General features: G+C 34.9%; 1 protein-coding gene across 1 annotated transcript in view; it reads left to right on the forward strand.

Annotated features, from left to right (window-relative positions):
- Window positions 1-21030: 21030 nt before the first annotated feature.
- Smp_174700 (putative hepatocyte nuclear factor 4-alpha (hnf-4-alpha)) overlaps window positions 21031-22390 on the forward strand; it is a gene marked incomplete at both ends in the record, with an annotated part of 23392 nt that continues 22032 nt past the window's right edge. Inside the window, one exon of the mRNA XM_018797847.1 lies at window positions 21031-21895. Coding sequence (XP_018652848.1) covers window positions 21031-21895 — 865 coding nt within the window. The remainder of the gene's footprint in view (window positions 21896-22390) is intronic.

Raw genomic sequence — 22390 nt, forward strand, 5'->3', positions numbered from 1 at the left:
CACTGGTCACTGCTTCTCACTAGAGCTCCTGATTGCTCAACTTCGTGGATCAGTTGAAGTTAGACATTAACACCGTTGGATGCCAGCTCAGTGGTCTGTCGGTTAAGGGCTCCGGCTCGAAACTGGTAGGTCATGGGTTGGAATCTCGCGAATGCGAGTTCGTGGATGTGCACTACTTAGGAGTCCCACAATAGGACGAAACGGTCATACAGTGTTTCCAGGTTTTCAATGGTGGTCTATCTTCAATTGACTCACGCTTTAAACTATGAAATATACTAAATCTCCACAAAACCCCTTCTGATAATCTATGGAAGTGTCTTGTTTCAAGTTTACCAATCTCTGGCAATCCGTAGTGTTATGTTCGGGCACTGTTCAATTTTACTCAGAATTCTGGTTCTAATATCAGCGTCTTTGGGGGGATTGTAGGCTGCACACAAACACGTGATACGTAAACTGATCTATGACAATGATGATTGGGAAGCGGATTCCATCGACTCAAAAAGGTACATGAGCAAACAAAGCTAACAAAACCACAAAGCAAAAGAAATGAGAATAGTACAAGTATATGTAAATTAGGATAGTAGAGTAGAAAAAACAAAATACAAGGGTCATGCTTAGATTACAGTAATTTTAGAATAGAATAGTTTATGATTCATATAATAAGATGGGCATAAAACTAAATGTTGTTACCTTACAGATTTGAAATTAAGTGGAAAAATCTTACAAAAGAATAGCTTTCATTATAAGCAGAGATGGATAATGGATAACAGTAGGATCCAGGACACGCGTTTCGTCCAATAAGACACTAATCAATTGCAGTCCCAAACATCAATGAGGAGATTCAAATAAACAATACCAAGTGAATTCAAACTTCATCCTATTACACAAGTGAGTGCCTATCAGGACTCAGTAGCTGAGTGGATAACGTGATGGCGTTTGAAGTGAACGGTACTGGGTTCGAGTCCCAGAGTGAACACCAACTCTGAGATGTAGGTACATCCGAGTAACGTGTCCCGAAGAGGACGAAACGCGCGTCCTGGATTCCACCGCTAGCCACTATCCATCTTTGCTTAGAATGCCTGAAAATTAAGGCTATACCTAGGCAATACGCACAGTATGCACATATGCTAGTTATAAGAGACTAATCAATTGCAGTCCTAAACATCATTGGGAAGATTCAATACAAACAATACCAAATGAATTTAATAGCTTTCATTTTTCGTCATTAATTTTTTATTCGTTTCTTTACATACCATGAGTGAGGACAATTAGGATTCATGAATACCTATTTTAAGCAAATCTATAACAGGAAGTTTTGTCACAGTTGTGGGACAATTTTAAAATAGATACACCATATATTTGATCAGGACACATATTTGGAAATTCTTCGTCCCAACTGTAAACCTAATCGAATAGAAATTATCATTGTCATTTTAACTACTCGTAAGTAGTATCACAATGCATACTAAAATACATGATCGAGAGTATAGCATATGGAAAACAAGGATCACAATATTATTCAACTAAAGTGATTGGCTTTTCAAAGTTATTTTTCATCCCAATATAAATGAACTTGATTAATTGTTGGTCTAATAGTTAGTTAGTAATCAAGCACTTTTGGTAAATGAAGTGATCTGTTATTGAACAAAGGTGACCTGCTTGAACATCTGGGCTACCTGTTCTTACTATCTAGATATTTCAACAAGGTATCTAATTTTGTTTGTTTTAATGCATCATTATGACTGTTAATCGCACAACCTATTGAAGTGCGTTTTTAAAGAGTATACAACCTTTCATTGTACTAATTACAAAAGGCCCAATCAGAGATATCGTGCTTGCTGGCAGGCAATATACTTAAGATCCACTAGTTTAGAGGTTACTCAAATGTCATTCATAAATTATAATCTAGTTATTTAGTTTTATTGTAGTGAATGAGAACACCAGTGGTGACAATCGAATGTATTTAAGCACAAAATTACAGACTATCTCACTCAAATTCACTTGTTATTGTTTGTTTGTATCTTCCCATTGATGTTTAGGACGGCAATTGGTCAGTCTCTTATTGGCATATGTGCATACATTGCGTATTGCCTCAATATAGCCTTTATTCACAAGCACTCTAAGCAAAGATGGATAGTGGCTAGCAGTAGAATTCAGGACGCGTGTTTCGTCCTATAGTGAACATCAACTCTGAGATGCAGGTACATCCAGCTGACGTGTCCCAAATAGGATTCCACTGCTAGCCACTATCCATTTTTGCTTATCCTACAGTAAACAGTTAATTTACAAACTATTAATCGATAGTCTCAAACTTGACCATTCCTTCTACAAATATCAGTTCATCGTCTCCGATTATCATTATTGTTCATGCATTTTTCACACCAATCACCTTCTGTTTCGATTCTTTCCTTATTAATCTTTCAAGTGAAATACATTCTCTACCTGATCATCACTTATATACTACTTAAGTGATTACTTATATAACCAAGAGACCACAATAACACTTGAGTATATGAATGTTTCAAATAAAGATAAGTCAACTTAAAAAATAGGTTGTATCCTTTTTCTCTCTCTTTTTTTTTGGTTTTAATGATAAAATCTACAGATTGTATGATGTTATTGAATATAATTAATTTTTTGATAATTATAAATGATTGTTTAAGTGTTTACTTATCTAAAACAAGATAGATATGTAAATGTATTTATTGGAATAAATGTTTGTGTACACAATACTCCCTCCTCCTTTCCCCCCCCTTCTCCACACATTTATACCTCGCACACACACACACACACATACATGGATAGTCATGTAAATCTACACTTCATGATAAGGTAAATAGTTAAATGACGGATAAATTGTTGATTTACTCTAGTTATGACCTACTCTTACTCTATATGTAATTGAATGTATATATATATATATGCATATAAGTATTTAGTTTTAGTTGTATAGGTATTACAAAAAAAAGGTGTTTCTTGTACAGGCATCCCTGTACACCCCAAATTATCTATCACCTAACTAATTTGTTTGTATGTTATAAAGTGTTATAAAATACTACTACTACTACTATTACTACTACTACTACTACTACTACTACTACTTATAATAATAATAATAATAATAATCGTAATTATCATTAACTATGTACCAAAATATTAGTTGATAACTACCAACAAATAAAATAATACAGTGGCTCTTTCTTTACACATTTCTATCACACACACTCACACTCACACACACTCACCTCCCCCCCTTGCACACACATACTTATGGTTAATTTTTTTTTTCGAAAAAAAATAATAAATCTAATTTTTTTGTGCTCATTTATCAATTAGCTTGTTCCGTTTTTTTTTCTCTCCAAAAAGTTGCAGGATACAAAAACGTATTATTATTATTATTATTATTTGTTTAATAAGCCCGCGCACTTATGGGCACACACACACACACATCACTATACACAAATTCAATGATTCATTTAAACAAAACAAAAAAAATAAAGTTTTATTCTTGTCTATAGACGGTAACAAGTATATATACAGATATTCTATATAGAAAAATTTTGTTTTAATCATTTTCAAAAATTTTTAAAAATATTTTTCCAAATTAAATTGAATATTGAACATAATGTAAGTTATTGTAATGAATTATAATGTACTATTCACCTTATCCTATATATAATTTGTTATGAATTGACCTTTTATACATGAATTGAACTATGTAATGACATACTACTACTAATAATAATAATAGTACTATGTACGTATACCTAATGTATATGTATATATGCCTATATGTAAATATATTGGAATAAGTTAAATTAGTTCAAATTCGACTTTGACAAAGTTGATTATTACCTTTGACATTTAGAATAGAAAATGACTGATTTCTATATATATAGGACAAGGTTTATTTAGAATAACCATATATATATATATATCTGTGAAAAATCTGTATATAATATATAATAGATAAAACTTATATAGTTAAAATCATGAGTCAATTGAAGTTAGATTAACATGAAGAACTTGGAAGCAGTAGATGACCATGTTGTCCTATTATGGGACTACTTAACACTTCGCATCCATGATCTCGCCTTTCCGAGATTCGAATCCAGTACTTATCGATCTAGCTTCAATTGATCCATGATTTCAATTGAATAAAATTATCATAATATCCACAAAAACCCTTTTTTTTGATATTTATTATTGACAACTTAAATTACACACAAAAAAAAAATGTGTACAATTCTATATTTATATGAAACAATTCGTAAGTGTAATATCTATATAATAAATGGAATTCAATGAATGTAGTTTATTACAAATATATAGGGCATACATTACCAGATTGGTCTCTATTGGGACATCATTTATAACTATTGATTATTGAATATTTGTTTTTTTCATATATTAAACTTTGACTGTTTTAATTGTTAAGCATCCACTACGAGATTTCTAATTTAATCTCCCCATTTGGAAAGTTCATAGGCAAGTACTCATGAAGGATTCAATATTAAGACATAGTAGACTTTTATTAATTCTTGATTATCATAGATACCTCAACGGAAATAAATCTTTCACAAATACAATATAGGAATTAACTTAATTTTTTTTTACAAACCTATTCAACTAAATAAAAGAATATGAATGGAGATTTGTGATGAGTGTAGTAATTTCAATTGCTGAGGAGTTTCATACTAGGACGAAACTGCTGTCAAGTGATTCCGCGCGTGAGCGCTTAACCTTTAAACCACTGAGCTGACCGGCATCCAAAAAATGTGAATGTCTTAATTCAACCAACTCACGAAATTGAGCGACACATACACCATTGTCTTCAATGAGTTACTATTTCACAACAGACCTGGTTGAACTCCGCTATTCACTAGGTTCGAATCTTGCGAGGCGGGATCGTGGATAAGCACTGCTAAGGAGTCCCACAATAGGACAAAACGGTCGTCCAATGATTTCAGGTTTTCCAATGGTGGTCCAGCTTTAATTGACTCATGAATTCAACTATTAAAATTACTGAAATCTTCACAACAATCCCTTCAGATAAATATTTTTAAAAATGAATTTGAATCAAAAACAATATGACCGAACTGTGTACGGTGCGGGTCATTTGCATTACTTTCAAAAAGGCATGGGTTCAAATCTCATCTCAACCATACCGTTCCTGCCTCTTAATATCCTGGTGTGACCGATGGTGAGAAGAGTCAGCTCTCCCTCCCGAAATGCTCTTATATGGACACGCGTATATAGCCTATGCCGGGGAAGTCCTAGACACTTCCTTCTCGTGGCGGAAGTGTTGTTTACGAGATTGAAAGGAGGAAAAGCGAATATCCGGGGCTTTGACTGGGTTGATGAACACGGAGAGTTCACCTAGGGGAGTCGGAAAACCATGATTCCCATTCAATGGGGCATATTGGCTACAGGATCCTGAGGAAACAAATAGCGTATGAACCAATTATTAGTCACCGGCTACTATGCGACTGCATCTTCTGACGTAGCTCTATCGCCTTGTAGATCAAACCTTTAGTTCAAAAGCTCAGAGAGTGGTCCCCTAAGAAAATCAACTGTATCAGTTTGTGCGCCTGGATAGTATCACAGCCCACACGTAAATCAAGTAACTTCTGTGCTCCATATCTATTTGGTGCCCTCTTGAACCAATATTTATACGTTCAAATAATTAAATAAATAAACAACTATACTGATTATATATCATCATTCAGTAATATTGACAGTTGATGAAAAAGTTTTAAACAAGAATGAAATGGTTATCCACCCTGCTTCCAGCCGTAGGAACATGGTGAAACCTAGTAGGCCCTTCTGGAGAAGAGTACTACATAGAAGCACGACACAACTACCGGGGGCAGGATAGCTGTTTTTGCACTGCTTACACAGAACCATTACATAACACTCACATTCGGATTTTTTTTAATTTTTGGACTGACTCTTTTTATTTTACTATCCTTTTGAAACCTCAGTGGTTATGCAATGACTCTTTGTAGCATTCTTAATCGTTTACGGGTGTAGGTAGAGTAGTTGATTAGGCCTACATTACTGCTCACGTTAGTACATGGGATGGTTGATATGATCCAAGAAGCACGATAAGGAAGTGTGAGTCGGATTTTGCTCAATTCGTGACACTACCACCTGATACATTCCCATTATTTCTTTTCTAAGACAAGTATCAATCAAGTTTGTTAACAAAATTGAGGTACAATAATGCACAACATTGTTATATACGGGATAATTTAAAATATCAATCACAAAGTGGTGAGACTATGATTTATAGACGACCTTTGAGCAACGACAAACTGACCTTCAGAGTGTCTATTTACGTACTAGGGTAAGTGATTTTCGCGCCGAATTCTAAGACCTATTATCTTAAATCTGATTGGTTCGTTCATAAATTATAGACTTGTTAGTCTTTTACATTTTACTTGGTAATTATTTATACATATATCAACAAGAGAATGATCAATTACAGTCCTAAATAACAATGGGAAGATATAAGTAAAAAATATAAAGTGAATTTAAACTTTACTCCATTGCACATGTAGGTGGCTATCAGGTCTCAGTAGCTAAGTGGATGATGAGATGGTGTATGAAGCGAAGGGTACTAAGTTCAAGTCCCAGAGTAAACATCAACTCTAAGATTCGAAGACATCCAGTTAACGAGTCCCAAATAGGATGAAATGCGAGTCCTGGAATCCACTGCTAACTACCATCCATCTACTATATTTGTTCTTGTATTTTTTTAAAAATAATTTATTAGTACGTCATATCCAACCTTGATAAGCACTTTTATTGGTATGAACAAAATAAACTTTTATTCTCTTCAAGTATTTGATTAAAACTGTTTTAGGTCATGTAAACAGTTCAACTGTTAAACTGACTAGTTGATTAAATATCCTAAGGTATTCTACAGGAATTTCTAATATATCCAACAAGTGTTATAGTCCAGAACATCTGGAAAACATCTCTTACACTTGTTTGTTACTTATTTACTTACGCTTGTTACTCCTCGTGGATGAACATATGCCACCCACCAGCACTCTCCATCCCACCTTATCCTGGGCAATCCTGTGAAGTTATTTCCAGTTGCTATTTATCCTTCCAATTAACGACGTAGTATGTTTTTCAGCCTTCCTCTTTTTCATTTCCCTTCAGGACTCCAAATTAGCGCTTGCCTCATGTTTCAATTTGGTGATTTCCATAATCTGTATCCTATCTTATTAAAGATTTTGCTTATTTGTAACATTATTCCACAAATATAAAATCCATCATTATATTCATAATCTCGCGAGTGCAGGATCATGGATACGCACTGCTGAGGAGTCCCATAATAGGACGAAACAGCCGTCCAGTGCTTCCAGATTTTTGATGGTTGTCTAGCTTCAATTGACTCATCATCTCAACTCTATAATATTCATATTCATTTATATTCTCAATAATTGTTTTACTGAATAGATCTTGAATAATATAACTTATAGAATGATTATATATAATTAAGATGTTTACAAATGTACCTTAGTCTAAGGGTTAGCCTCTCTAGAAATTACCTAAGATTCTTTAAGCAAATTTCTTCATTTGAAATTTTTAATCAGTTCCTAATAGAATTGTTCATTGTATTTCTTTGAATACTTGAATATGATTGATGATAAGATACTTAATTAGTCAGGTTATATATTTGTTAGACCGCAAATGTTCTGGTACGGCCGAGAGTGGGGAGAGTCAGCTCTCCCTCTCGAAATGCTCTCACATGACAACGTGCATACAACTACTACCACGAAAGTAATACTCACTGCCTTCTCTTGGCATTACTGTTGTTTACGAAATTGAGAGGATGAAAAGAGAATGTCCTGTAGGGGCTTAAACTGGGTTGGTGGATACGGAGAGTTCACCTGGTGGAGTTGGAAAACCTTTATTCTATACCAGTGGTGCACATGGGCTCCGAAATCCCGACGGACCAAAGACGTAAGAACCAACCGTTGGTCACCGACAACCATGGGAGTGCATCTCCTGACGTTGCTCCACTGTCTTGTAGATTAGACTTTTAGGTCGAAGGCTCCGGGTGTAGCTCCTCAATAAAACCACCTACTTCGATTTGGGTACCCGAACAGTATCCAAGCCTTCACAAAAGTCGAATAATTTATGTGATGCATATCTATTTGGTGCCTCCTTGTACAAATGCTTATGTCATTAAATAAATAAAATATATTTGTTAAATAGAGTATTAGAAGGGATTTTGTGGAGATCTTAGTATTTTCATAATTGAAAGCATGAGTCAATTGAAGCTAGACAACAAGGGAAAACCTAGAAGCACTGGAAGGCCATTTCGTCCTATTGTAGGACTCCTCAGCAATGCGCATCCACGATCTCGCCTCGCTAGGCGGCCGTCCAGTGCTTTCAGGTTTTCCCTGGTGGTCTAGCTTCAATCGACTCATGCCTTCAACTATGAAAATAGAGTATTGTCAATGAAGGATAGATATAAGAATAATATATATACGTATATGTATATGTTACAGAATCTATTTTTATAGTAAATAAATATTTCATAACTTATTGAATTTTGATTAATATTAGTAAAGCCCCAAAATGACATGGTACAGTCGAGGGTGAGAAAAGAGTCAACTCTCACTTTTGAAATACTCTTATATGGTTACGCGTTTACATCCACTGTTAGGAAAGTACTACTCTATGCCTTCTTGCGGAGGGCGTGTTGTTTACGAAATTGAGTGGAAAAAATAGAATGGCAGGTTGGTGGACACGGAGAGTTCATCTAGCGGAGTTAGGAAACCATCATTCAAAACAAATATTGCACATGAGCTCCAGAATCCTGAAATAACAAATGGTGTTGGTCACCAGCTATCATGAAACAACATCTAAAATTGTTCCACGAAAATCACCTGTTTCTGTTTGGACACCTGGGTAGTAATGCAGTCCTCATAAAAATCGAATGACAAAGTATGATGGATAAATATTTAGTGACTCCTTGTGTGTGTTATGTCGTTTACTAATCAGTAATCTGTACAGACTAGTTCGAATAAAGTAGATTAGGGAAAAAATTGCAAAGATGAATACTGAACTATACTAATAACAACTCTTTTGAACAATAATTGTATACCCATTACTGATTAAATATGAATTGAACTTAAAGAAGTTTTAATGTAAAGTTGTCAGCTGTTGGGTTTCCAATAAGTAGTTGAATAATATCATGTTAAAGATGAATACAAGAGAAAATCAAGATTCTCCGATACAACACAGCATGCACCAATCAAATCACACTTGACAAAGAAGATTTGCAGGATGTAAAAATCTTTACATATCCCGGCAGCATCATTGATAAACACGGTGGATCTCATCCGGATGTGAAGGCGCGGATCGGCAAAGCAAGAGCAGCATATTTACAACTGAAGAAGAGCTGGAACTAAAAACAACTAGCTGTCAACCAACACCAAACTCACAATTTTCAATACGAATGTCAAAACAGTTCTATGGTATGGTGGAAACCTGGAGAACTGCAAAGGCCATTATCTAAAAGATACAAGTGTTTATTAACAGCTGTCTACGCAAAATACTTCGGATCCGTTGACCAGACACTATCAGTAACATTCTACTTTGGCAGACAACAAACCAGATTCCATCCAGGGGAGGAAGAAATCAGGAAGAAGCGCTGGAAGTGGATAGGATACACATTGAGGAAGTCACCCAACTGCGTCACAAGACAAGCTCTAACATGGAATCCTGAAGGTCAAAGGAGAAAAGAAAGATCAAAGAACACATTACGCCGAGAAATAGAGATGGACATGAGAAGAATGAACAACAACTGGATAGAACTAGAAAGGAAGGCCGAAGACAAAGTGGGTTGGAGAATGCTGGTCGGCGGTTTATGCTCCATCGGGGGTAACAGGCGTAATTAAGTAAGTAAGTAAAGACATTAAAATCATGCACCGATCAATGTTAGACAACTATTGAAAATCTGGAAGCATTGGATAGACGTTTTTTTTTCTTATTGCTTTTAGATTTTCAATGATGATCTAATATTGATCAATTTTATGATATCAATTGAAACTCAACAATCTTCGACAATGTAAAACTGTAAATATAAATATACCATGTTCTAAGTATTATAAGATAAAGTGTTGGTATTACTGATAAATTCTAAACACAAATGATCTGATTCTTTAAATCGTTTTATAAAACTGACCTCTTTAGAAATATTTCTGAACTCGATCCTGATGGTTTTATCGATGAAGAACCGTTATTTTATAATGGTATTACAATTGGGATTAAACTGTGAACGATATCGTCTATAAATTAAACAATTCTCCACAATAACCTTTGATTAATATAAGGGTGTCAATCAGTTCAATTATCTTGAAAATCTTCTTACATTTGGTTGGTCGATGTTTGAAGAAAACTTGACTAGCCTTTGTTAACTTCAGTCACATATGACATAAGCCAGATATCTGTCTGCCAACTAAAGGATGAGTGTTCTGCACATCAGTTAGTCAGTCAGTCAGCTACAACGTAGGACCAGGCACATATATACATCGGCCCAAGTAGCCGTACCTCATTAACACAACAAGATGAACACCAAATTTATAGAAGCAGTTATGTGGTGTGGTCTACTTATATCCATATAAGTAGTATATGGTGTTGGTCAGACATAGAATGTATTTTCGCAGAAGATTGATGAGGAAAGAACTGAAACAAAGCGCAATCGGTAGGAAAATGCACGAACAATGGAATAAGAGAACAAACAGTGAAGATTCAAACTATTGGTTGTTAATTTGCAAATTAACTGTCCATTGTATGGTTTTCAGAATTTATTGAGATAGTCTGTAATTTTTACTTTAATACATTCGATTGTCCCCAACCGGTGTTCTGTTCACTACAGTTAATTTAATGGTGGTGGTGGTGATATCAGTTCATCTTGGTCTGATTTATTAGTGTGAACCATTGCCATTAAGAGTAGTGGATTTTTCATAGGTGTCTTTGAAGCATTGCTCGTTCATATTGAGACTATTGATTTAGTAATTCCTTAAGTTAGATTAAGAGTACTAGGTAATTTATGGTAAACCAATTGAATTTTCATCGGCGACATGGTTAAGAAATGTATTTGTATTTGACTAACCACCGACCACTTTGACACCGGATGATGGCTAGTGTAGTAAGTTAGAAGAAAACCAAAAGACGACCAAACCGAAATAGGAAACCAATTAGACTGAGCGATATAATTAAATGTAGACTACCTTTTTAGAGTTCAAGTGGTTATCTTGACTATTGATTGGAAACGTTGGTTGATTCATCCCTTGGAATCGTATACAATGGTAAAATTGTATTCACTCTTTGTATTCTATTATATTCTAATTGTTTAAATTACTTCACTTATTTACATTTTCTTCTATGATTAATCTTTTCTTTCATTACTATTACTACTTATTGTACATTAGGACTTGTTCTGACGATTTGATCTAGCTGTGTTAATGGAATATGGTAAATTGAACAGTTGTACACATGTTCCAGATTCTATGTCGTGTATGATTAGTTGATACTGTAGTGAACAGAACACGAGTGGGGACAATCGAATGTACTTTACACGAAAATTACACACTATCTCAGTGAAATCTGACTACCATACAGCAAACAGTTAATTTGAAAACTATCAATGAATTATAAGCAAATATGGCTAGTGGCTAGCAGCGGAATCCAGGACGCGCGTTTCATCCTATTTGGGACTGGTCAGCTGGATGTACCTTCATCTCAGAGTTGATGTTCACTCTGGGACTCAAACCCACTACCTGTCACTTCAAACGTCATCGCCTTATCTACTCACCTACAAACAAACAATACTAAGTAAATCTATCAATGAATTGTCTCAATCTTGACCATTCCTTCTGTAAATATCAGTCCTCTGTCTCCGATTATTATTGTTCATGCATTTTCATACCAGTTGCGTTTCATTTTCGTTTTTTCCTTATCGGTCTTCTAGTGAAATACATTCAATGCCCGACCATCATCATATACTACTCATGTGGATATATAAGCAACCCACACCACACTCGTCTTCCGCCCCTCCCCCTTTTAAAGCATTCATTTTTGTGGTGGTTCCGTTCGACGTACCACTCTCTCCACCAAAATATAACTACAATATCAATTCATAGAATAAAATTCGAAACTGTGTAACATAAATTATGTACAGTATTATATACAGTACATAAATCTACATACACCCTAATATAGTTACATGTTAATACATGCCAAAATAACAATAATAATAACTGTGGTTATACATCTCTATTCATTTTGTTAAATTTTAATTGTTTATATAATGACTCTATAGAGTAATTTGTTTAAATAAATTTTTAGTTTTTTGTTTCTTTCATTAACCTTATTTATTCAAATAATAATAGAAATTAGAACAAAAAGGGGTTTTATGGAGATTGTAATTGAATTCATCAGTCGATTAAAACTAGACTATTATGGAAAACCTGAAAGTACTGGATAGTCTTTTCATTGTATTATGAAACTTGTGAACAGTGCGAATTTATGATCGCTCTGACAGGATTTGAACTTGGAACCTTTGGTGTTGCACTTGAAGGACTAATCTCAAGACTAATGAACGCGAGAAAAAAGGTCCTGGGTTCCAATTCTGCTTCAAGATTTCCCATAATGGTCTTATTTATTTTATTTAAACACATAAATGTTGGTACAAGGAAGCACCAGATATATATGCGCCATACAAATCTCATTCGATTTGTGTGAGGGCTCGAATACTGTCCAGGTGCCCAAACTGAAGCAGGTGGTTCTCTTAGGAGGCCACACCCCGAGCCTTTGACCTGAAGGTCTGATCCACAAGGCACTGGAGCAACGTGACGGGATGCAGTCCCATGGTAAACGGCGATCAACGATTGATTCATACGCCACTTTCTCCCTCAGGATATTGGAGCCCATGTGCACCACTGGTTTGGAATCAGGGTTTTCCAACTCCCCTAGGTGGACACTCCACATCCACCAACCCGGTTAAAACGCCGGACATTCGCTTTTCGTCCTGTCAATTTCGTGAACAACACTCGTGGTGCGAGAAGGCAGTGAGTAGGACTTCTCTGACAGAGGCTATATACACGTGACCATGTGAGAGCATTTGTAGAGGGAAAGCGTACTCTCCCCACTGTCGGTCGTACCAGGGCATTCGGGGGCTTTCATGGACTCATGAATTCAACTATTAAAAATTTGTTTATCTACTGGACTACAAAGCATTTATACATGTGATATCAGTTTGTGAAGAAAACCATAATCTTCAACCGTTTACCAATTACTCTAAATACTTGACCATAAGTTGGAACAATATGAGGATTCTTAAAAATTTGTTTTACTTTTCACAATGGTTCCAGAATATGGATCATTCATATGTATATGGATGAGTTTGTGTTGTTGTAACGAAGGCAACATAGAAAAAGAATAAACTTGTTTTTCTCTTTCTTTTAATTATTTGTCACCATTATACAATAGTCACTGTTTAATTAACCCTACCCACGTTACGTATAACATCGAATGTAACCCAGTGGGAGTTTTAATAAATTATCAATGTAAAGTTTTATAGAATTCAAATAAATTAATTATTGTGTACTGTTAAACAAATTATCATTTTCATAGTTGAAATCATTAGTCAATTGAAGCTAGACCATTATAGAAAACCTGGAAGCACAGGACGGCTGTTTATGGGACTCCTCAGCAGTGCGCATCCACGGTCCCGCCTCGCGAGATTCGAACCCAGGACCTACCAATCTCGCGCCATAGCACTGAAAATTATCATTTGTGTAATTGAAGGTAATTTGACTTATGAAATATATTCAACTGATGAAACCTAATCAGTTATTTTGTCCTATTTTGAGATAGAATAATAATATTATGGTGTAGGTTACTTATATCCACATAAGTAGTATATAACGATGGTCAGGCAGAGAATGTATTTCACTAGAAGATTGATAACGAAAGAATGGGAACGAAACGTAATTGATATCAAAATACATGAACGATAATAATCGGAGACAGTGGACTGAAATTCGCAGAAGGAATGGTCAAGATTGAGACAATTGATTAATAGTTTGCAAATTAAATGTCTGCTGTATGGTTGTCAGATTCAAGTGAGATATTGTGCTTAAATGCATTCGGTTGTCCTTACTCGTTTTGTATTCACTAAAATATCACTGAAATTGTTTTGAAAAAGAATCAAGCTGAAGAGTCAATCAAGTAAAGAATGAAACAGTAGATCAATTTAAATGTTACACTTAAAGGAAAAGAGTTCATCACATGTTTTATTAATTACTTCTGTTATCCCTTGTGGAGGATCATAGGCCACCTACCATTATTATCGATCTAATTGTATCCTGGGATATACTTTGCAATTCTTTCCAGTTGCTATTCATCCTTTCCCCCTCTTTGCTTCCAATTCTCAACTCCGTGTGTTCTTTAGTCTTCCTCTTTATCATTTCCTTTCACGATTCCAAGTTAGAGCTTGTTTCTTAATGAAGTTTAATGATTTGTGGAATATATGTCCTATCCACTTTCAACGTCTTTTCCTTCTTTTTTTTTCTTCAGCTGCAAGAGTTCATCATATGACTTAATCATCATTCAATGAATGAAAGTTTTTATTCTTGGGTTAGATTTCATGGGTATAGTCTTCATTACATGTTGATAAGAAATTCAAATCAAATTTATCGTTAAGTTGAATTTAAAATTTCTACTATTCAATGAAACCAATAATTTAATGAAGATTGTCATCAGAAGGGGATTTGTGGAGATTTCAGTATATTTCAAAGTTGAAATCATGAGTCAATTGAAGCTAGACCACCATCGAAAACCTGGAAGCACTGGACGGCCGTTTCGTCGTAGTATGGGACTCCTCAGCAGTGCGCATCCACGGTCCCGCCTCGCGAGACTCGAACCCAGGACCTACCAGTTACGAGCCAGAGCCCTTAACCGATAGACCACTGGTCAATTTAATGTGGATAATGTATCCTTGAATTCTCATATATCTCTACTTTATTGAACCACTATGACTACTTTTTACTCATAAATCGATGACCTTAGGTTTTTTTGAACAACGATAGACTGTGATAAACAACAAATGACCATTAGCAACGAATGTGATAATATTTAATATTAATCTGTCCAGGATGTAAACTTCTTTTCTAGATCAGTATCCGATCAGAAGTAGAATACAACAAATAGTCAACTTTTTAAGCAAAGATGGATAGTAGCTAAAAGTGGGAATCCAGAACTGACCAGTTGTAGTCCTAAACGTCAATGGGAAGATATAAACAAACAATACTAAGTAAAGTTGAACAGTCAACTTTTCATTAGGATCCAGATCAGTCCAATAGTTATAGATCGAACACTAGTAGTCTAATCTAAACTTATTATCAGGCAACATATCATCGTAAGTAAAAAAGAATTATGGTTTATGTACAGCTAAGCAAATAATTGAAAGAGAATAAGGTAAGACTTTAGGAATGAATTAACTATAATTGTACAGTAGTAAACAGTATAAGAATCCAATTATCTGATAATTACATAATGAAGATAAATGTATAGAATGTTGTTGTTTATATGAGTTAACTTAAACCATTGAAAAATGTGCTTATCTTATCTCTTTTATATGATTAATTCCTATGCTCTCTTTCATTGCCCGGTTCTCATTACATATAATATAAGGGGATCTCGAGTGTTGAGATTCACCTTAATAATGTTATCTCTCTATGTTAGTGAAATGTGGTGACTACAAACGATATACTGATGTGTTAGGTTATACTTTGCGTATAACTGGGTAACCCTTCACTTCCCACAATATTTTCCTAAGAATTTGTATATTTCAGTTATTAATAACAAGAACTGTAATTGATCAGTTGCTATTGGTCAAGTTACATCTTGAACAGACATCCTCTATAATGTTATTTAATCAAAAGTTTTATCGAACATGAATAATGGCTAAGTGTGGAATACAAAAATCATTTTGCGCCCTATTCAGAACTTATCCGTCGAATCCATCTATTTCTCAGTGTTGATGTTCACATTGAGAATCAAACTCATTATCTATCTTATCAAGAGCCAACATCCTTCCCCATTAACTACTGAATCTAATGTTAAAATCAATAATAGGAAAGTATAAACTTTTATAAATAAGATTCATAACCATTAGATAAAACAATCATTTTTCATAGTTGAAATCATGAGTCAATTGAAGCTAGAACACCATGGAAAACCTGGAAACACTGGACGGCCGTTTCGTCCTATTATGGGACTCCTCAGCAGTGCGCATCCACGAACCCGCTCTCGCGAGATTCGAATCCATCATTATTGGAAGTTGATAACTAAACAGATTATGAAAGTATCAGAAGGGGTTTTTGTGGAGATTTTAGTAATTTTATATAGTTGAGATTATGGGTCAATTGACGCTAGACCGCCATGGAAAATCTGGAATCACTGAACGGCAGTGAATAGTTGCTCAATTTTGTGGATTGGTTGAAGTTAGACATTAACACTATTGGATGCCGAACAACTCAGTGGTCTATCGGTTAAGTGCTCGCGCGCGAGACTGACAGATCCTGGGTTTGAATCTCGCGAGGTGGGATTGCGGAAGCGCACTATGGAGGAGTCCCACAATAGGATGAAACGACCGTCCAGTGCTTCCCGGTTTTCGATGGTGGTCTATGAGAGATCATGAAAGTATTGTATAGCAACAAAATTTTCTCTATCTCTTAGTGATATCTGCAAGATTTTGTATTTTCCTGTTGCTGATGTTATAATTTATTCATACTGATATATCCATATTTTGAGCAGTTTGTCTAAATATTCCCTTATAGTTAGATGGGACCGTGACTAACACATTACTTCATATCTATCTTCCTTTCTTATAAACAATCTCTTATTTATATATCACTGCCACCAGCACCACCACTAAATTAATTACTTCTATGAATTTGGTGTTCATATTGTTATGCTAACGAGGTATGACAACTTGGACCGATGTATATATGTGCCTGGTCCTACGTTGTAGCTGACTATGACTAACTCTGAAATCTGAACTTTCAGTAATTCACTGGATAATACATTGACGTTTGAATTCAAATATAAACAATTCAGGTCTCAGCATGATTCATCAACACTATGATTCAGTTAAATCTAACCGACACCCAACCCATATAAGACGAAGATGTGTTCTAGATCCTAGAGCTACACACTTCTTATTACGTTACTGACTTACCTATTTACTCCTGTTACTCCCAATAGAGCATAGGCTGCCGACCAGCATTCTCCAACTCACTCTCGCATGGGCTTTCCTTTCTAGTTCTATCCACATTTTGTTCATTCTTCTCATGTCTGTCTCCATTTCTCAGCGTAATGTGTTCTTTGGTCTTCTTCTTCTCCTTAGACTTTCAGGATTCCATGTGAGAGTTTGTCTTTTGGCGCAGTTGGGTGATTTCATCAATTTGTGTCCTATCCACTTCGAGCGCTTCTTCCTGATTTCTTCCTCCCCTGGATGGAATCTGGTTTGTTGTCTCCCAAAGTAGAATGTTACTGATAGTGTCTGGCTAACGGATCCGAAGTATCTTGCGTAGACAACTGCTAATAAACACCTGTATCTTCTGAATGATGGCTTTCATAGTTCTCCATGTCTCCGCTCCATACAGTAGAACTGTCTTGACATTTGTATTGAAAATTCTGATCTTCGTGTTAGTTGACAGATAGTTATTTTGAGTTCCAAATGTTCTTCAATTGTAGATATGCTATTCTTGCTTTGTTCTTATTATGTAGATATACAAAATGTACGCGCTTGTAATTCAGTATCCACGACGATGTTTCTTCATGAAATGTTTAGCTCATTCAATGATACATTATCGATCTTTTATTATTTTTTTTATTTTTTTTATTATTCTTATTTACAATAACCTTGATTTATCCACTTGAAAATAAATAGTCATTTTATTAAAATTATCTTATTATGTAACGATGATTTTAACCTTTGATACTATTGAGTTAATCTAATGATACTTTTAGTTGAACAATCGAATTCATGAGTCGATCTAAACTAAATCATTGTTTAAAATATGAGAGTATTAGATCACCGCTTCATTCTAGTATTGGACTTCTTAGTAGTAAGCATCTATGATTCCTTACACAGGACTCGAATTCATAGCCTTCGATCTCGCGGTCAAATGTTTAAGCTCTAGACCAGTGAGACGGTAACCGACAGTGTTAATATGTAACTTCAATTGATTCATGATTTTGATCAACCCTACACCTATTTTCTGAAGTGAATGACTATCTCATACTCGACATGGATAGGACTCTACTGATTATTACTTCTCACTAGAACTCCAGGAGTTCCATCTAGAAGCTAGTCACTAGTGAGCACATGATGATTATTAACAGAATGAGGACTTGTGGAGATTATAATAATTTTAACAGTTGTATTTACGAGTCGATCTAAGTTTGATCACCAATTAAAACTTGGAATCACTGGACAACAATTTCGTCCTAGTATGGGACTCCTCAGAAGTTGACATTACTACAATCACCACAAATCTCCATTTATATTCTTTTATTTAACTGAGGAAGTTTGTAAACATTAGGTTAATTTCCATATTGTATTTGTGAAAGATTTATTTCCGTTGAGGTATCTATAAAAATCAAGAATTAGTGAACGTCAACTTTGTTTTAATATTGAATCCTTCATGAGTACTTGCCTACGAACTTTCCAAATGGGGAGATTAAATTAGAAATCTCGTAGTGGATGCTTAACAATTAAAACAGTCGAAGTTTAATATTTGAAGGAAACAGGTACTCCACGAACCGGGTCTGTTGTGAGTTAGTAACTTACTGGAGACAATAATGGATGTGTCGCTCAATTTCGTGGATTAGTTGAAGTTAGACATTAACACCGTTGGATGCCGGCTCACTTGTCTAGAGATAAAGCGTTCACGCGCGAGATAGATAGGTCCTGGGTTTGAATCTTGCTGATCAGTTTATTCGATAATTATTTCTATCAGAAAGAAGTTTTAAGGAAGCAGTGGATAGCCTTTTCGTCCTAGTATCGGATTCTCTAGTAGTGCATATCTACAATCCTGCTTGCGGGATTCGAACCCAGGACCTATCGGTCTCGCGTGCAAACGTTTAACCTTTAGACCACTGAGCTAACCGGCATCCATCGGTGTTAATATCTAACTTCAACCAAACCACGATAACTTTTTGATGAACATACATTCATAGTCTTTCTTTTGAAAGATAACCACCAAATATTTCTTTATTGTGTTCTTCATCTTTTGAATAGAATTTCTACCTAGTTGATTTCATAAGTTTTTGACTTGTTATTCCTGTAACCGAGGGTTTTCAACCTCTGTAAATTAGCTACTGAAATATAATTCTCTCTCACATTTTTACTGATGGTTTTGTTTTAATGAATAATGCATGCTCCACAACTAAACTATCTATCTCAGTAAACAAACATCTACATAAGTCTCATATCTGTTAATGACTTGTAATTGAGTGATATTGGATAGTCTTCAGTGTTAGACTTGCTATAAGATATAACAGAATTCGATTATTTATTTACGCTGAAGAAGTGACTCATATTAAGTCACGAAACATAAGAAAATCTAATTCTTCTACTTATTGGAATATAACAAGAAATATATTTATTATTCACTTTTTATTCATTGTTCAATTTATCTGAAACTATCAGGTCCATCTTTGGCATTGATACCTATAACCTAAGGTTAATTTGTTCAACTATGCGTTTATACATGGACACGGTTGGATCCCGGCCCAGTGGCCTAAAGGTTAAGCTTTTGTATTAAAAACTAAAATGGTCTGGATTTGATTCACAGGTATGAGACCGTGGATCTCTACTTTTGAGAAGTCCCACACTATGAAAAAACGGCTGTTTACTGCTTTCATCTTTTCAGTGATTGGTGACCTCAATAAGATTGAACCGTCTTCATAACTTCGTATGAATCAGAACAGATAACATTCGGTATATTTTAGAAACATTTCAACGTATATTCAATTTACAACATGAATTGGATTCATATATATGAGCCTTCCAAACAAGATAGGTATGGACAACTGATTTTTAAATTCCGAAACGATACATTTTTTACTTTTTTTTATTTACGTCTGTTACCCCTCGTGGAGAAGCATAGGCCACCCACCAGCATTCTCCATCCAACTCTGTCCTGGGAACTCCTTTCCAGTTCTTTCCAGTTATTATTCATCTTTTTAATATCTGCTTCTATTTCCCGGTGTAATGTGTTCTTCGTCCTTCCTCTTCTCCGCTTGCCTTCAGGATTCCAAGTTAGAGCTTGCGTCATGATGCAGTTTGGTGATTTCCCTAATGTGTGTCCGATCCACTTCCAACGTCTTTTCCTAATTTCCTCTTCAGCTGGAAGCTGGTTTGTCCTCTCCCATAAAACTCTGTTGCTGATAGTATCCGGCCAGTGAATGTTGAGTATTTTGCGTAGACAACTGTTTATAACTACTTGCACCTTCTTGATAATGGATGTAGTAGTTTTCCATGTTTCAGCTCCGTACAGTAGAACTGTCTTGAAGTTCGTACTGAAGATTCTGACTTTGATGTTGATTGACAAACAATTGTTTTTAGTTCCATATGTTATTCAATCGTAGAAATGCTGTCAATCGACGCCTTTACATTTGCATCAGATCGTTCTTGTTCATCAATGATGCTTCCCAGGTACGTGAATATTTCTCCAAAATGATACCCCTCAACTACATATACCATTTGAATTCATCAATCAATTGAACCTTTAGATATTCAAAACTGAAATGAATCACATTGACTTTACCGTCATCGAGATATCATCCAGTACTTTATACTTCTCTTAAGTATTTGATCGATTCCTATTCATAAGATCATCCATCTTTTAATCTATATATATCTATTTTCATTCTTATCTCTTCTAAAAAAATAGAACACAAAATAACGATTTTGGTGATCTTATAATGGATCATAATGAGAAACCGATCAATGATACTGAATCAATTCATTATGTAACAAATTATGTAACTAATCCAACCTATCCAATGATGAAAGATTCTAATTATCATATAAATCAACAAGACAACTATGATCATAATAATCAATATTATCGTAATCATCATCATCAACATCCTTATCAGCATCAGCATCATCTGGATCATCTTCAACAAAGACATCATCAATCTTCTAATAATCCATTACAACAATCATCATATATACATCATACAATGAATATAGAAGAGCCAATGATTCAAATAAATGATCCATCTTCAATTATATCAACTAATACTACTCACAATGAAACATCATTTATTGAAGAAATGAATGTAACTAATGCTGCTACAACTGCAGTAGCTATGGCAACAGCTGCTGGAATTGTTGTGACTATACCTAATACAGAATATTCATTGAACTCTAATAGTCAACCTATATTATCTCATTCGTTTCCATGTTCATCAAATTACAATTACTATCAATATTATTTAAATAATAATCATTCTAATCAAGAATCATTTGATTTGTTAACATGGCAACATAATCGTATCAATCATGATTTGAATAGTTGTCTTACATTACAACAACAACAACGACAAGATATTGAAGATGTCGGTAATACTAATGAGACTACTAGTACAACCCCTATTTCTAGTAGTAATGTCAATCTCTTGGAAGAAACAAGGAAGTATAACAGTCGACGTCTAAATGATAATGGTATGAAATCTCAAACAAAATTATCTAGTTCTGATGATGATGAAGATATAAAACGTCAAAATCAAAATATACTTAAATCTGGTATGTTATGTCTTATATGTGAAGATAAAGCAACAGGTAAGACAATTAATGATGTTTTAAGTAGAGATGAATGATAGATGATAGTGAAATATAGTATGTGGGTTTTTATCCTTATTTGAGACTCGTCAACTGGATATACCTGCATCTCAGAATCAATACTACTTGGACTCATTAGCTAAGAGGATAATGTGATAGATTTTGAATAGAAAACTATTGAGTTCGAGTCTTGGAGTGTACAGAAACTCTAGGATGCATGTATATCTAGGCGGTGACTCCTAAATGGGATGAAACTGATCAACTTCAGTCATAAACGTCATAGGAAGATTCAATAGAGTAAATGAGAAATGAATTATGTTGTTTCTTTTGCCATTTTTTTAAGACCAGTGAAGTTTGCAAAGACTAAGTTGAATAGGAAAATGATTCTCATAGAAGGTTGATTACTTACTTAAATTTTTTGAGCGAGTTAGTTTTCTACGGGATGGGGTCGTTAACCGCATGCCCAACCCTCCTCCTTTATCCAGGCTTAGGACC

The sequence above is a fragment of the Schistosoma mansoni genome, chromosome 6 (assembly GCF_000237925.1).
Source record: "Schistosoma mansoni strain Puerto Rico chromosome 6, complete genome".
NCBI classification, from domain to species: domain Eukaryota; kingdom Metazoa; phylum Platyhelminthes; class Trematoda; order Strigeidida; family Schistosomatidae; genus Schistosoma; species Schistosoma mansoni.